At 54.0% G+C, this 15,422-nt stretch overlaps 7 protein-coding genes across 7 annotated transcripts in view; 3 read left to right on the top strand and 4 right to left on the bottom strand.

The window, feature by feature from the left end:
- Positions 1-286: 286 nt before the first annotated feature.
- Positions 287-433, top strand: PODANS_1_11730 (uncharacterized protein; the record flags this gene model as incomplete). The annotated part of the gene is made up of 1 exon (XM_001908805.1): positions 287-433. One exon carries the CDS (start codon positions 287-289, stop codon positions 431-433), a length of 147 nt encoding a protein of 48 aa, XP_001908840.1.
- A 1,058-nt stretch (positions 434-1,491) lies between these two features.
- On the bottom strand, positions 1,492-2,348 carry PODANS_1_11720 (uncharacterized protein; the record flags this gene model as incomplete). The annotated part of the gene is made up of 4 exons (XM_001908804.1): positions 1,492-1,560; positions 1,627-1,865; positions 2,057-2,179; positions 2,294-2,348. 4 exons carry the CDS (start codon positions 2,346-2,348, stop codon positions 1,492-1,494), a joined length of 486 nt encoding a protein of 161 aa, XP_001908839.1.
- Positions 2,349-2,659: 311 nt separating this feature from the next.
- On the top strand, positions 2,660-7,477 carry PODANS_1_11710 (uncharacterized protein; the record flags this gene model as incomplete). The annotated part of the gene is made up of 3 exons (XM_001908803.1): positions 2,660-3,031; positions 3,080-6,701; positions 6,753-7,477. 3 exons carry the CDS (start codon positions 2,660-2,662, stop codon positions 7,475-7,477), a joined length of 4,719 nt encoding a protein of 1,572 aa, XP_001908838.1.
- Positions 7,478-8,932: 1,455 nt separating this feature from the next.
- Positions 8,933-9,572, bottom strand: PODANS_1_11700 (uncharacterized protein; the record flags this gene model as incomplete). Its single annotated transcript, XM_001908802.1, has 2 exons — positions 8,933-9,463; positions 9,522-9,572. Coding segments are annotated over 2 exons (582 nt in total), but the record flags the coding sequence as incomplete, so codon positions are not given.
- Positions 9,573-10,000: 428 nt separating this feature from the next.
- On the bottom strand, positions 10,001-10,707 carry PODANS_1_11690 (uncharacterized protein; the record flags this gene model as incomplete). Its single annotated transcript, XM_001908801.1, has 3 exons — positions 10,001-10,056; positions 10,113-10,236; positions 10,285-10,707. The coding sequence occupies 3 exons, from the start codon at positions 10,705-10,707 to the stop codon at positions 10,001-10,003; spliced, it is 603 nt and encodes a 200-aa protein (XP_001908836.1).
- Positions 10,708-11,559: 852 nt separating this feature from the next.
- Positions 11,560-13,019, top strand: PODANS_1_11680 (uncharacterized protein; the record flags this gene model as incomplete). Its single annotated transcript, XM_001908800.1, has 2 exons — positions 11,560-12,151; positions 12,214-13,019. 2 exons carry the CDS (start codon positions 11,560-11,562, stop codon positions 13,017-13,019), a joined length of 1,398 nt encoding a protein of 465 aa, XP_001908835.1.
- A 226-nt stretch (positions 13,020-13,245) lies between these two features.
- PODANS_1_11670 (uncharacterized protein) overlaps positions 13,246-15,422 on the bottom strand; it is a gene marked incomplete at both ends in the record, with an annotated part of 2,403 nt that continues 226 nt past the window's right edge. Inside the window, one exon of the mRNA XM_001908799.1 lies at positions 13,246-15,420. Within this exon, the coding sequence (XP_001908834.1) occupies positions 13,246-15,420 (2,175 nt within the window). The remainder of the gene's footprint in view (positions 15,421-15,422) is intronic.

Genomic DNA, 15,422 nt, shown 5'->3' with positions numbered 1-15,422 from the left:
TAATAGTTTTAGTTGAGAAGGTGCGGGGGGGGATACAAAGATGGAGGATGCTGGTAAACTGCAACAACCACAACTCCCGACGACCACGACCACGGCACCGGATCAGGGGACGGGAAGTGGGGAGTGGGTTGTTGTTCCTCCTGGGGGAGGTGCTCCTTTTACCACGACGACGGGAGGGGGGATCATCCCGCCTAGCAAACCGCCTTCTGTTGCGCCGACGCCGGGGATGGGTGTGGTAGGAGGATCGGGGTTTGGGGCCAGTCCGGACGGGAACGACTTTAGTTCGATGGGAGATTTGGACACGGCGGGGGATGCGCTGGCTAGTTATGAGAGTGGGAGCGTGGGGGTTGGAGGGGGGGAGGAGGGGGATGATTTGGTGATGGATGATGACATTGGGGGAGGGGCTTTTGGGGAGGCGTTTCAGGAGGGGTGAGCAGGGTCTTGATGGGGGGGTTAGAATAACGTTTTGTTAGGATGTGTGTACTTGTTGTTTTTGTATTGGGATGGGAATTACTACCTAGGGAAATTGAGAAATCTGGTTCTGAAAACGGAGGAGGGGTTTTTTTCCATTGAGGAGGGTTAGGCGTAGGTGGGTAGCTTTTTTTCTGTAGGGTTTTGTAAGAGGGGGATGATAATTGATATCACTTTGACCAAAAAGATATTTTGGGGTTGACGTGACTGACAGGCTCGACGATTTATGTGCCAAGTGGTGTTAAAGCTGTTGGTGTTTATGTATTCGGAACAGGTCAGACATATCATATCAAGTATTGATTTCTGCTGCTCAGGACCTTCCATCCAACGAGTTTTCATATCCCCTCGAGGCTTTCTAGGATACTATTTAACAATGCCGGTTTCTGACAAAGGGTTAGTATCAATGTATACCATCCTTCTACATAGGAGAGTACTCTTCAGCAGACGGGCACCATCCAAGAAATTAGTAGCATGGATCCATTCTACTGTTCCAATTCGACCGGCCGGTCAGCTATCAAGCACCTTGACGACTGGGTGTGGCTGAAATCTTGATCGTTCACGCACTTTCCTCTGGCTTTCACGAGCACGCTGATAGTTCCAGGACACGGCTACTTTCATGACATCAATTCAGGCGGATCACTAGCTATGCGCGGACTCACTCCCCCCCAAGGAGAGCACTCGGTTTTTTTTTTCCCCACGGCTCCGGCCAGGCCAGTCCAAGTCGTTTAAATCCGCAAACCAAGAGGGTCGGTCATCTTCCGATTTTTTTTGGGTATCATAGCCAGACTTGTGCTGTTGTCAAGTTCATTGGCGGATTTCAATTCAGTTTTTCAGAACTGTTCCTATGACTTCCACAATCACATGTAGAAATCAGGCATAATGTGCGCGCCTCCCGGAAAGAGAATAAGTTCATCGCTTGTTCATATTTTCCTGCCGGCCGTCCCAAATTGTCTCGAAAAAGCCCAAGCCCTCAAAGCAAACCACGCCAGATATGCCTAATGGAATTCGAAACCCAACCGTTTAGAACTTCTGGAAAGACTTGACGGTCTTGCCGGTGCGGGGAAGGACGCGGAGAACGTTGAACCGAACCTAGAATCCCAAATCTGTCAGTCACCGTGTAATCGTTCGGATCGATGTCGGGTGGTCGCAACGTACAGTCTTGGAGAGAGGTCTGCACTGGCCAACGGTGACCTGGTCGCCCTCCTCAACACGGAAAGCGGGAGAGACGTGGGCGGCGAGGTTCTTGTGGCGCTTCTCGTAACGGGAGTACTTGGGGATGTAGTGGAGGTACTCGCGACGGATGATGATGGTGCGGTGCATCTTGGTGGAGACGACGGTGCCGGTCAAGATACGGCCACGGATGGAAACCTGGCCGGTGAAGGGGCACTTCTTGTCTGCAGAGAGAAGCCAGTTAATTTCGGTCCCATATTCGCAATATCGCTCTCGCCCCTCCTCTCGCAGTCGCAGCAGGATTCGTCATCGTCGAAGGATTATCGTGTTTCGTTCAGTTGAATAAATCGGTGGTTGATCATGATTTCGAAGAGGAGGAGCGAGCGCGTCTTGTCTGTTCGGTGATATCACGTACCGATGTACTGGCCCTCAATGGCAGCAGTGGGGGTGCGGAAACCCAGACCAACGTCCTTGTACCATCTGCGGCCGCCCTTGCCAGGTCTGGTGGTCTTGACCTTGGTCTTGGAGTTGAGGAAGACTTTTGGAGAACATCACGGGTCAGCTTCATCGCTTCCTTATCGCCCACTTTCCAATTCGGCCGTGTTTTTTTCGACTTTGGTTGCAGGCTTATTTTCGCAGAAGAGAAACTCACTATGCGGCTGCTTCTGAAAAGCACGCTCGCTCTGGACGGTAAGCTCGGTAGCCATCTTGTTGGTTCTGGCGTGGGCCGAAGATGTGCTTTTGTCGAGGTGGGAGTGGTGGTCGGTCGGAGTTCACAAAACGAGGCCCCAGAATTTTGCTAGTTGGTGATTGATTTTTTGGGAGGGCCAAAAAGTGTGATGGGCACCAGCCACACCAGCTGTGCGCCAGATGTGGGTCAAAATGGCAAGGCGCCGCCATCACTAGCCACACCTTTAGGCAGAGTGGGACTCGACGGTTTGGGTTTATTTACTTGGGCATCAGCCTGGCCAATGGCAGCAGATGGCTAGGGTCAACAGCTACAGAGTGCCCCTCTGCGATGAGATGTCACCCCTGTGACGCGGGTTTCCAGAATTCAACCCAGAAGCCCATCTGGGTCGCGTCCCACCTCCACCACCATCTATTCACACATGAACATCAGCCTGAAGTTTTTTTCGCCAGGCACCATAATAATCTCGGTCAACCTGCGATATACCAATTCGTAGCCATGTCGTCGCAAGGCGATGCCACGTTGCCGGCAACGCGCCGGTCGCGTAAGTCAATTGGCGTCGGACCTTCAAGAGGCGACAGAGAGAATGCAACACTTGACGTTGGCAGCGCTATTGGGGCCACTCGCAAAAAGTCTAGGAGCAAGAGTTTGGGCCCGGGTAGTCTCGACATCTTGAAGAACGGGAATGGGAACCGCAGAGCAGTATGTATTGTAGTGGTAAACATCCGAGCTTGACTGACTTGTCTTCAGTCCCTTGTCATACCATCTGGACCACCACCAAGATCAATTCTGAAACCCACGATCCCCGTCCTTCCAGAAATTCCAACCTTCAAACCAAGAGAAGCTCCCCTGAGCAACGAAAGTGCCGGAACAAAGGTAGCGCTGCGAACTGAGGAGGAACAACAAGCTGCAGCCCGGGAAAGGGAGGAAAGAGAACGGGCCGAGATTGAGAAGGAGATCAAAGATAGGAGAGAGGCGCGCAGAAAGTCACTGGCCAACCGTCGGGTATCCTTTGCTGCTGAGGCGACACTACATACCTTCCAAGTAGTGGACGAGAACCAGGATGCAACAACCGCTACAGCGGCATCGCACCATCACCAAGAGCCCGATTCAGACCCTCCATCAACACCCCCAGACCACATCGACGACCATGATGCCGAGTCTCCAGCCGATCAACGAGCACTGCACCAACGAAACCAACGACGGAGTTCGGGCGTGGGGTCACTCTACGGGGACGACGATACCATCGCTTCCACCGTGTACGATTCCGACATGGAACATGCCGACGATATCGATGAGGTGGAGACGGAGGAAATGTCTGGTTCTAGTGATTCGGATGACGACGGCACCGTTATGACTGTAGAAGCCGAAGAAATGACCTCTGCTTCAGTCGCATCCATGACCTCCGGCGTGTCTGCGTTTGACAGTAACAATTCAACCGACAGCTTGGACGAGAATCTGCGGCTCGCGAAACAGCGCGCTGCTGCTACTCAACGGATTGACGAGGATGAAGAGGTTATTGCTGGGTTTGCCGGTTGGGGGAGGAAGCCACTATCTCAGACGGAGACTACCACGCAGATTATCCGCCAACATATGCCACCACCAACTCCTGACGCTCAACAACAGCGAGATCAAGGGTTCGAGATTGATATGGACATGGATGACGATATGGGTATGGATATGACCAAACCCGTGGGTGGTATTCTTCAGTCACAGCCAGGAAGGTCTCAGAGCAACAACCAGGATGAAGATGTGGAAATGGATATGGATGAGGACATGTCGATGGACGTGACTAAGGCTCTCGGTGGGATTTTTGCCAAGGCCCAAGCCCAAAATCGGCGGAAATCAGTCAAACCACTTGCGCTGCAGCAGGATGCCGATGAACTGGGTGATCAAACTATGGAATTTACCACGGCAGTTGGCGGTATCCGACAAGGCAGAATGTCTATCGGTGGCGCAACGGACATTGACGAGCTCGAAGACATGTCCATGGAGTTTACTTCTGCGATTGGTGGGCTTTTATCTAAGGGTGCCCCTAATGCAGGCTCTGCTCTAGGCCGCCGAAGAACTCTGGCAGCCGAAGATGACGGCATGGATATGGACATGACTGCAGCTGTCGGCGGCATTTTGGCTACTTCACAACCACAGGAAGAGGACGATGTGTTTGAACAGACTATGGCCATGGACGAGACCATGGCGGTAGGCGGCATCCTGAAGCCTGCCTCACCTGAAGAGGCACGGTCAGCGGCCAAGAGGGTGATGGAACTGGAGGCTGATGAGCCACATGTTGTGTATCCATCTCTCACGCCGTCAACACAGGAGACAGCATCCCAAGACAATAACGATACTCTGGGGCTTTCTGCATTCCGAGGGAAGGGTCTGCGTCACAGCATGCCTGGCGCCCCTCTTTTCGAGAGCTCTCCTGTGCGAAGTCCCGAGAAAGAGCTGCCTGCGAAGAGCCTGGCCCGTAATAGCTCACCGGTTCGGAGCTCTCCTGTCAGAAGTTCACCGGTTCGAAACACGAGGAAGTCCCCAGCAAGTGACTTCCCTGAAAGAAGGACGCCTTCACCCACGAGGAGCCCTCCGAGGAGAGAGTCTCCTGCACGAAAGACACCTTCTCCTGCGAGGAATACTGTCCCTGCTACCAAGACACCCCCCTCAATGATTGGAAGCAGTTCGCCAGTCCGTGATGCCTCACCACCAAAAACGACACCTCGCTCCGTCGGCAAGGGGAGGCTCTTCCACCAAGACCCGAGCACAGGCATCAGCACCCCCCGTGTGGTCCTCACACCCCAAGGCAGGCGCCTTTCCGGCGTCGGTGCTGACAGACCTGGCTTGGGCTCACCACGCGTGGCCGAGATCTTCGATCGTAGGGACTCCCTCCAAGACTCAGCAGCTGAATTTGTGCCTAGCGAGCCAAGCAGCGCCCGTCGCACCGTGGCTTTTGCCGACCCCCGCGCCATGGAAGCGGAAGTCGACCAGGAACTCAGAGATGAGGCAGAAAGGGAAAATAACAGGCGGATCCTGGAGCGGGAGGCGGACGGTGACCGTGAGATCACGCTCAATCTTAGAGAGATGATTCAGAACCTGAGTCCGACAAAGAAGAAGAAGAACCCGTTGGCGGGGAGGAAGAGTCTTATGCCAGGGAGCGCGAGGGGACTGCTGGGGAAGAGGCCGGCCGAGTTGGATGTGGATGATGAGGAGGAGGATTCGGAGGTGATTGATGGGGTGAAGAGGTTGAAAGGACATCAGGGGAGCCCGGTGAAGAATGTGAGGTTGGGGTCGCCGCCGACTAAGGCTGAGACTACTACCGGGAGGAAGACGAGGAGTGCTGCCAGAGGGGAGGAGGATACTGCTACGATCACCCCGGCTGTGCCTAGTTCACCTGTCAGGGTGGCGGGCACGCCGAATCATCAGGGGAGGCTTAGGTCGGTTTTTGATGATCAGGCGACGAATACTATTAACTTTTATGATCACACTGCCACGGGGGATGTGGATGCGCTGATGCGGAGGGATGATTATGCGCTTGTGCGGAGGGATGATGATGATGGGGATCGGATACATTTGCAGGATTTTTTGAACTTGACAAGTATCAGGTTTATGGAGTTGACTACCACCAAGAGGAGGCATACTGTTGCGCCGGGGGAGACGAGGTTGAGCTTGACGGCGGACGGGAAGGAGGATTTGTCTTTGGAGAAGTGTGTCGTTGCGGGTGCATGTACGGTGCCTACTTTGGAGCTGTATCAGCACTCGTGTCGGGAGCTGAAGAAATATATCAGTGAAGGGCGGAGGATTGTGAGGGAGATTGAGTCGGAGACTTTTGAGGAGAACCCACCGCTGTTCAGGGAGTACATGACTGCTACTCCTGAGTTCAAAGTGTTGATGGACAATCAGTTCAAGAACGTCAAGACGCATGCTAGGCTGCTGAGCAAGGCGATGTGGTATGAATGGCGGATGAAGCTGCAGGATGGGCTGAAGGAGGGTCTGGTCAAGATTGCGGAGGGGATGGATGATGATGAGAAGCTTTTGGCCAGGCAGCAGGAGTTGCTTTCTTCGGTGCTGCCTGATATGATCAAGCGGGCTGAGGAGCTGGAAAAGGAGCATGAGAACCTTGAGACTGTGGCTCAAGAAATGGCCGATTGTGACCCTGCCGAGCTGGAGGAGGCCCGTGCTGAGTTGATCTCCCTTGATGAGGGCCTCGAGGAGAAACAGCGCAAGATTGCCGAGCTGAAAGCCCAGCTTGAGGACTCCAACTCTGGCATTGAAGCCCTGACAGCACAGAAACAGCAGTGCCTGGGTGATATTAGAGAAGCAGACAAAATCCGGGAGGAATGCCGGGGCTGGTCATCAGAAGAAATCAGCAAACTCAAAGGTATTTCCCCCTTGCCATTGCCTCCAGTCATATCATACTAACACCACTCAGCACGAACCGACAAAATCGAAAAAACGACCGGCTGGGCCCTCGCCAACATATCCGGCACCAAAATCTCCCTGACGTACAAGCGCCAAATCGAACTCGTCCTCGACATTGCCTCTTTTCCCCAACCCAACCACCGGCGTGGTCCGCAGAGTAATATCGACCTGTGGTATATAGCCGACAAGCGCGAACCCAATACCACCCCCCTCACCCCCGAGCGAGAGTTTTTCTTGCAGTCTATTCGGGATCGCATCCGCTCCCTACCTCAACCCACCACCAACGTCAAGACGATTCTTCAAATTGTAAAAGATGGCTGGGACAAGTCTTGCACAGTGGCGAACTATGTCAGGTTGCTCAACCTGACGTTTCCCACGACGGTCGTGAATGATGATGGGTCGATAGCGGTGGTGAGTTCGTTGGTTTTAGTGCCGTTGCAGACGAGGGTGGAGGCGGTGATCAGGCTGAGGGTTGAGGATGGGGGGCAGGGGGGGGAGGGGTTGGAAGTCAAGGTGGTGCCAGAGGCGAGGATGGTGTACGGGGAGCAGTTTAATACTGCCAAGTTGGAGGAGTTTTTGAGGGGGAAGATTGGTGGGTGTGTACAGACTGTGGGAGGAGGGGGGGAGAATAAGGGGTGGGATGTGGGGATGTTGGAGTTGTATAAGAGGTTGTTGGCTAGGGGGTCGAGGGCTGCAGCGGCAGTGGCTGCTGGGGCTGGGGCTGGGGAGAAATAAAGATGTTGGGATATCAAGGGCTGGGTTTCATGGGATGGTGGGATTGGATGGGTTGGGCTGGATGGGAAAGGTCTTTATATACCCCTTAGGACTCGTTTTTGCTCTTTTGGGCTTTGGGTACTGGTATGATGGGGGATCGCAAAGTTAGATACATACTGAGGGAATACCAAGTGTCTTTCTTCTATATGTTTTCGGTTCGTGTCAGTGATGTATGGGATGAAGACGACCTCCTCTTGGTTTACGTTATGGGTATTGTTCAGATCTTAACGAAGTTTATTTATCATCATTACAAGAGGTAGTTGAAGAAAGCGGGTTAAGAGTTACTTGCGAGCAATCCGCGATTTCTCAAGCAGACGAGGGCTAAAGGATGAATCCGAATCTCGCGTTCTTCAACCTGTCCAAGGCCATCAAGACGACAACCGCTCCGTCCAAGTTCACCGCCAGCTCCCACGCATTCTCACACACTCTTGTATTTTTTCACTTTGGAGGCAACCAAGGCATAAATTGAGACTGTTCATGTTACCTCACATATAGTCACACATCACAATTCGCCATCACATAACATGCAAGCTATTCACAAGGTTGGTGGGCCAAGGTATTTTTTGATCACTACCACTTGAGGTTCTTGCCTCCCCGTCCACCATCTTTTTTTGATGCGTGAACTTTCCAAAATATCCTCCCACCAACTCCAAAACTCCAGGCCATGCCCTTTCCTATTCCCACAGTAAAACCTCAAACTCCATTGCTCAATGACGACCCTCTCCCTTGACCCATTCCCTTGACCATTTCCCTTTCCATTCCCTTGACCATTCCCCTTTCCACCACTTGAACCATGGCCATCTCCCATCCCCAACACCTCCCCTCCCCAACACCTCCCCTCCCCAACACCTCCCCTCCCCAACACCTTGCCTCCTAATCACCTCTCGTCATGTCTCCTCATCGCCTCTCCCCTTCATCGCTCCTCTCTTCTCAACACTTCTCCTCGTCACCTTTTCTCTTCATCACCTCAACGCCTCCAACACCGCTGCTTCTCGTATTCCTTTTGGCTTTCTCCACCAATTCTCGTATCATTTTTGACATTCCACTTCTCCTCGTATTCCTTCATGTCCAACACCTCTTCCCCGTATTCTTCGTTGTTTTTCTGTTTTCTGAGAACAGTCGTTAGCAGCTATCCGGACAAGTGAAGAATAATAATGTGGTGTGTGAACGATGATTGTCAGAGAGAAGATTATGATTCGACATGTTCCAACTCAAGAGAAGTGACTCAAGCTCTATGGGGAACAGGGCCACCACCCCGGCCAGATTTCCGGCTAAGGATGACGATACGATTGATCTCATCATGAAAGTGTGAGAGAATGGGAAGGAAATGGTGCAACTTACATTTTCATTGTCGTTGTTTGGCGTGTCGAGCGACTGGCTGACTTGGTGAAGAGTGAGAGACTGGATGGCTGTGTCTCAATCGTCGTATGAGATCTGACGACGCTGTGCTGTGCTGGCTTGTGCTGGCTGCTGGGTTTCTTCTTCACCGTAGTCGAGGCTGGCAAGGCCCTTGTCTACCACGTCCCATGTTCGCTTGCGCAGATCCATCGGCGGCTCTCCGACATTCTTGTTCTTGTTGTTGCGCTTCCGCTTCTTGTTCTTTTTTGCGGTGACGACTGGCGCCGGCGATGATATCTCGCCTTCGGAGAGGTCTTCGGCCAGTGTGGCGGTGACCCCTTGCGGCTTGGGAGGCTGTCTGCCGCGACGCAGAGCCTCGAGCTCCGAGTGTCTAAAGATGGCGATTTGCTCGTCGGTCAGGGTGCGCTTGACGCCGTCGGGATAGTAGCCGAGTCCATCGTCCTCTTCTTCCTCGTAATAGTATTCTTCTTCTTGTTCATGGGATGGGATGGGTTCCTGGTCATCGAGGGAAGGTCGGAGGAATTGGGAGTGGAAGTGATCTGTCGCGAATTGAGCGAAATGTTGTTCGTGGAAGGCAAACATATCAGCCTAGGATAGTGTTAGCGACTGAATTGCACCACGGGAGAAACAGACAACAAAGACATACCTGACTGATTGTCGGGACCTGGATTGACGTGCCCGCCATTTTGGCGTGAGCAGAATGAGCAGCGTTGAGAATGGGTGGATTGGCTGCCAAGAGAGTGAATTTGGCCGGTCGCGCGCGTGATCACGTGCGCTGCGCCCGACCCAATCTTGGGCAGTCGAAGTAATGGTGGATGCTGGCAAGGCGGGTTTTCGAGATGTTTTTGATGAAAATCGAATAAAATGCACTGGCCAGAAAGTGCTGGTGATTCTTGTTGGCTGCTGGTGGATGAGGGGAGCAAGAAGGACTTGTTGGAGCAACTTGATTGGAATTGCTCAAGAATCATGTATTACCAGAGCCCCATCCTCACAGCTAGAAACCACCCAACCCAACCGAAACGCCTGTCCTCAATGTCATGTGATGCTGCTTGCTGCCCGAAAGAAGAGACATGTTCGTGTCGTCATCAAATCATCCGCTTTGCTAGTGTTTGCTGGATGACCGGTCTAGTTCTGACTCAGGAGCGCCAGGGCACTTTGAAATGCGCGCACCACCTCGGTGACTGTGGAAACGTGTTAGTGAAAAGTCCAAAGACCATCTCATTCCAGCCAAACCTACGGTGCTTCTTCTTCTGCGCCAAATTCTGCTCAGCAATCTTCACATATCGCTCTCTTGTTTGAAGTCGCTTGACTCCCCGTTCGGTATCATGGACGGAAGCTGATGATGCCCAGACATTGAAGAACTGCAGGGGACGTTAGTTATTCATGGTCATCAAATGAAAGGATGAGACGAGTAAACGTTCTTTGATCAGGTTCTCAAACTCAGCCAACAACTCTTGCTCCTCCCCGTTCGCTTTGGCAAGAGCCTCCTGATAGCGAGCCTCAAATTCTTCCCAGTCAAAAGGCGCCAGGTGTCCAGGTGTGCTGGGCGATCTTTCAGCGATGTTCCCGTTGGAACGCTCCTTGAGAATGCGCGGTTCTGGTGTCTTGACCTGGGCGACTCTGGTGGTGCCTGGCGGCTTGGGGATACTGCTCTGAGTATCTGCCATCCTCTTGTAGGCCACAGACTTCAGAGGACTATGAGGTAGGATGTCTGATTCTGCCTGCTCCGAGTGTAGAGAAGGAGATGGAAGGGGCGATTCGGCTTTCTTGGCTGGTGATTCGTGGCGGGGCGGCTTTGGGGGTGAGGCGGTTGGAGTTGTCGCGCTTGCCATGTCGAGTGAGAAAGTTCTTTGTTTTTGAGTATGATAAGCCGCTGAGGAAGGCACCCCTCTGAGATGAGCTCGATAGGAATAGAAGGAGATGGAAGCAGGAGAGTGAGGTGCTCGCTCTTTCCAACTGAGGACACACAGAATGAATGAAAGGCAGAAGAAGAGCGGGACTGCCGCTTGCCTTTCAGATGATGGTGATGCTCATTCGCGAATCAGGAGGCGAGCGCAAAGCTGAAAGTTCTAACCCCGCTTCTCCCTATGAAATCTGGATGCCCAAGATCAATCCCGTATCCCAATGTGCCCGACACTGGCTAATTATTGGTGTGCCTGTCCCTCTGCAGCAGATGGACGCTTGGTGAGTTGTCTGTGAGAGATCAAGGTGAAAGCGCGTCGCGAATGAGAAGCAGCCAGAGAGACAGGGATCTTGATTGGCGGGGGAGTGGGGCAGGTGCCTGGTGGCAGCGTGCGATAACGATGACGCGGGACCGATAAGCTGGGAGGCGCACTTGTGACTTGGACTTTGTACCACCAGAACACCGATCTCGAGGACATCAAGCTTCTTTTTCAGCCTTCTTTTTCTCTGCTGTGACTGTGAGACTCTGGAATCTGTGCAGGTGACCTCAGCAAGCTTCGAGTCAGCCGAGCTTGTTTGCATCCTTCATCTTCTTCTAGAAACTCCAAGCTGCTGAAGACAATGGAACCTTCTTCGATTCCCTGAAAGCACGTCTTGTACTTTGGCGGGCCACCAAAAGGACCTCGAGCGCCGAACAAGTGAATTCATAAACAGAAGACCCTCGCTCGCCTTTGATTGTTTGACCGAGACCTCACAACTCTTCTGTCTTGCAACCCGCAAAAATGGAAGCCAAAATAAACTGCGACATTTGCCACCGCGGCCACCATAGCAAGGACCGGCCGTTCCTTTGTGTCGTGGATGCGAGGAACCGTCTCTATGAGACCCGTCTCGAGTACACCAAGGCGCTTATTGAGACAGACCAGCTCGAGCGCGAGGTGAATGCCGCCATTTCCAGCGAGACGGGACAGATCCCCAACAAAGCTGTCCGGCTGGAGACGCTCAAGTCGGATACGGCAGCTGCAGTCGAGCGAACGAACGAGATCATCGCGCAGGCCGACAAGTTGAGAAGCGAGGTTGATGCTGCGCGAAAGGCGATCGAGGATAAGAAGAAGCTGCTCGCCCAACGGAGATCTGATCTTGAGGCTGTGTCGACTGGTGCCGAAGCCAGGAGAAGCAGGCAGCTGGAAGAGACGCAACGAGCCATCCACAGAACCAGGTACAAATGGAATCGCAGTGCCGACACGATGGCGGCGACGAGAGCCTTCTTGTGTGAGGAAGCTGCCAGGCTGTATGGGCTGCGCCAGGTCAAGAAGGGCAGCACCAAGCGGTTCGAAATTGGCGGTATCGAAATCTTTGACCTCCATGCCATGAATAGTAAGTGTGCTGAGAGGCTGACGAGCTGGCAAAACATGTCCAAGGCTGACTGATGATGGTAGATTTGTCGCCCGAAGTGATATCGACTGTCTTTGCCCATGTGGCGCACATTCTCGTGTTGGCCTCGCATTATCTGGCGATCCGGCTGCCGGCGGAAATCACACTCCCTCATCGTGACTACCCTCGCCCGACAATATTCTCGGTGAACTCTTCCTACCACCATGGGGATGTACCATTCCCCGGAACAGCCATGTCAGGACAATCTGGAAATCCACGGCCCCGTCCGCTCTTCATCGAAAAGGCGCTCCTGACACTGGCAAAGGACGATCCAAACACGTACTCTGCGTTCCTTGAGGGCGTTGGTTTGCTGGCGCATGATGTTGCTTGGCTGTGTGCATCGCAAGGAGTGTCTTTCGGGGACAGGGAATCGTACGACGATGTTTGCAACATCGGACACAACCTGTGGCGGCTGCTCATTGGTGATCAACTCCACCGCCGGTCTCTCGAACCAACCTTCCCATCTTCGCTCACACCACCAGCCGGGAGTCCAAGGGATGGGGACAGTGGCGATGTGACAAAACCGAAGTCAATGATTGGTCGCTGGTCGCATGGGACGGCTCACACCTCGCTGACGAGTGCCGAAGGCGTGGAAGTCGTCCGAAACTTCAAGATCCACGCGCCGCTGAAGTTGGCTGATCGTCTGAAGAAGCGACTGGCGAGCGAAGCTCCGATGCTGGAATGGGAAAATATCGAGGGCGACGAGTTCGAAGATGGGTTTGAGGACGTGCGAGCTGCTGGTACAAGCGATGGTACAAGTGGTGGTACAAGTCGGGGAACAAGCGGCTGGACCAGAGTCAAGCATCGGTAGATAGTCCCAAGTACTCTTCCATGACAGAGGAGAACACACAGAGGCTGGGGTGATGACGACAGCTGCGGCAGGCAATAAAAAACCATACCATATCTTGAGCCCACCTGCCCTACCCTACTCCATGAAGAAGTATCTCAAGAAAGAAATAGCCAGCCAACGTCCCAGCATGTGTGTCTCATATCATCTCACCATCCTTCTCTCGTCCTTTTTTTTCGGTTTTCTTTTTTCAATCGGGCTCCTCGTGGACACCCGGAATCCGCCTCTTGAAAGACAAGATCCGGCGGCCCTCGGTGACGCGGACGGGGATGTCGGGAAGCTCCACATATTCGATCTCCTGGTGACCAAAATCTCCTATGTCTCGCTTTCGACGCCGCCCGGTACCGGGAGCCATGTTCCCGTGCCCTTCCTCCTCCTCCGCAACAGCTGCCTTGAGCTCGGCTTCCTCGCCCTGGTGAGCCTCCACCTCACTGGACTTCAGCTTCAGCTTTCCGGCCGGCTGTCCCTCCTTCACCTCGGCGCTGCCACTGGACCCTTCAGCGACAGGCTCTCGTTCCTCGGAAATTGGTGTTGTTAACCCCTCAGATGGGAAGTTGGGGGTGGTGGTGGTAGATGGGATGGGAAACGAGGGAGGGGAATCATCCTCGTCCTCGTCCGACTCGTCCGAAGACGCGAAATTCGACGTGCCAGCACGCCTCATTGCTTCGATTCGGTCCCTCACCTCCTGGAGTGTCTTCTTCTGCGGGGGCGCAGAAGAGGACTCACCAGCCGCGCGAACCTGCTCGGCAACAGCCTGTCGAACCGCAACGCTGCCCCGCAAACGGGGAACGAGCATCGGTCGACGGGCGACGCGCTGCCGGACAGACTCTTCATCAGAAGAGGAGCTGTCGGGTTCGGCGGACACCACATCTTGTCTGTCGTCTGCGCGAACTTCAACAGAAGTCGAGCCGTTGGAGCGGGGCTCCCGACGGCGGCGTTCGACTTCTTGACGCAGCACTGGGGCGACGGGAACTGGGACGTAGTCGTCGACGTGGTCGTCTTCATCCGGGGAATCAAACGCCACGTCGGACCAGTACTCCGCGAAGGAGTAGCTGATCCCCTGCTCCGGGAGGGGTGTCACCACCGGTGCTGCGGTTGCTGTTGTTGGCGCAGACGCACCCACTTCTTCTTCTTCTTCTTCTTCTTCTTCTTCTTCTTGGGGGCTCGCCACTACCTCCTCGCCTTGCGGTGACGGAGCAGCTTGGATGGGGGCCGCGGCGCAAGCAGCGGTTGGGGACACATCGTCAGCTGGGACGTCGTCGGTCGCTTGGTCTGTCGGCAGTGCGAATAGGGCAGGGTCGATAAGAGAGTCCGGACCCGACCATGCGCCCGGGGTCTCTCTCTCGGCGAACTGCTCGACCTCTCTTACCAGTTCTTCAAACTGGGCTTGCGACATTGACCAGTTCAGATACTCGTCCAAAATTAAAGTCAGGTCAGATTCGGACAGGAGCTGGGACTGGTTGTCTGGGCCGAAATCGATCTGAGCGAGCTGCTGGCCAACCTGATGATAGTATTGATCATCAGGCTGGGACGGATCCAGCGCCGATTGCTGCAGACCGAAGTTGTTTGGAAGAGGCTGCTGGCAAGAAGAGGCCTCGACATCATGGTGGTAGTCCATTGGTTCTGGGTGAAACTGCTGCTGCTGCTGCTGCTGCTCACCAGAACCAACGTAGTTCACACCCTCATACGCGTTGAAGTCGAACGGTTGGGGTGCGGGCTCAACCATCCGCACGTCAGCTTCGTGAAACCTCATATCACCTTCTTGAGAAGGGAGGGAAGGGTAACCCCCCACTGGCGGCATCAGAGTATTGCCGAATACACCCTGGTCGATCATCTCGACGTTTTCGAAATCCTGTTGCTGAGGATATGCCATATTGACATCATCCTGAACGGCACCGAAAGCAAAAGGGGTGCCGGACATTGACATGGAGCCAAACATCGCGGCAGGGGGACCCTCTACTCCGGCGTCGGGGATGACCATGGCGGTATCCTCACCCTCATCATCGACACCTGCCTCCTCCATCCGTGAATCCTCTTCCTTCACCTCCTCGTCCACCTTCACTGAGTTGGGTCGCGCGAGCGAGCCCTCGTCAAGCTCCATCCCTGGCAGAGCGTCGCAGACTTCGGTCCCCGTCATGACGGCTTCCTCAGTCTGGACGATGCCGACTTCAGGAGACGTGATGGCGGCGGGTGTGGTGATGGCGTCGGCGGTGGTTGCCGTGAAATCACCAATGATGTCGGTCGTTGCGGTGGTTGTCGCGGTGACCAGTGGGACTGCAACTGCTTGCGCAACGGAAGTCGAAATATGAGAAGCCTCCAAGAGGCTTGTGATGTCGGCATCGTTCTCAGTCTGTGCCTCCACACTAA

Source organism: Podospora anserina, chromosome 1, assembly GCF_000226545.1.
Source record: "Podospora anserina S mat+ genomic DNA chromosome 1, supercontig 2".
NCBI classification, from domain to species: Eukaryota; Fungi; Ascomycota; class Sordariomycetes; order Sordariales; family Podosporaceae; genus Podospora; species Podospora anserina.
The sequence above is the reverse complement of the archived record's forward strand: the minus strand, read 5'-3'. Positions and strand labels throughout refer to the sequence as shown.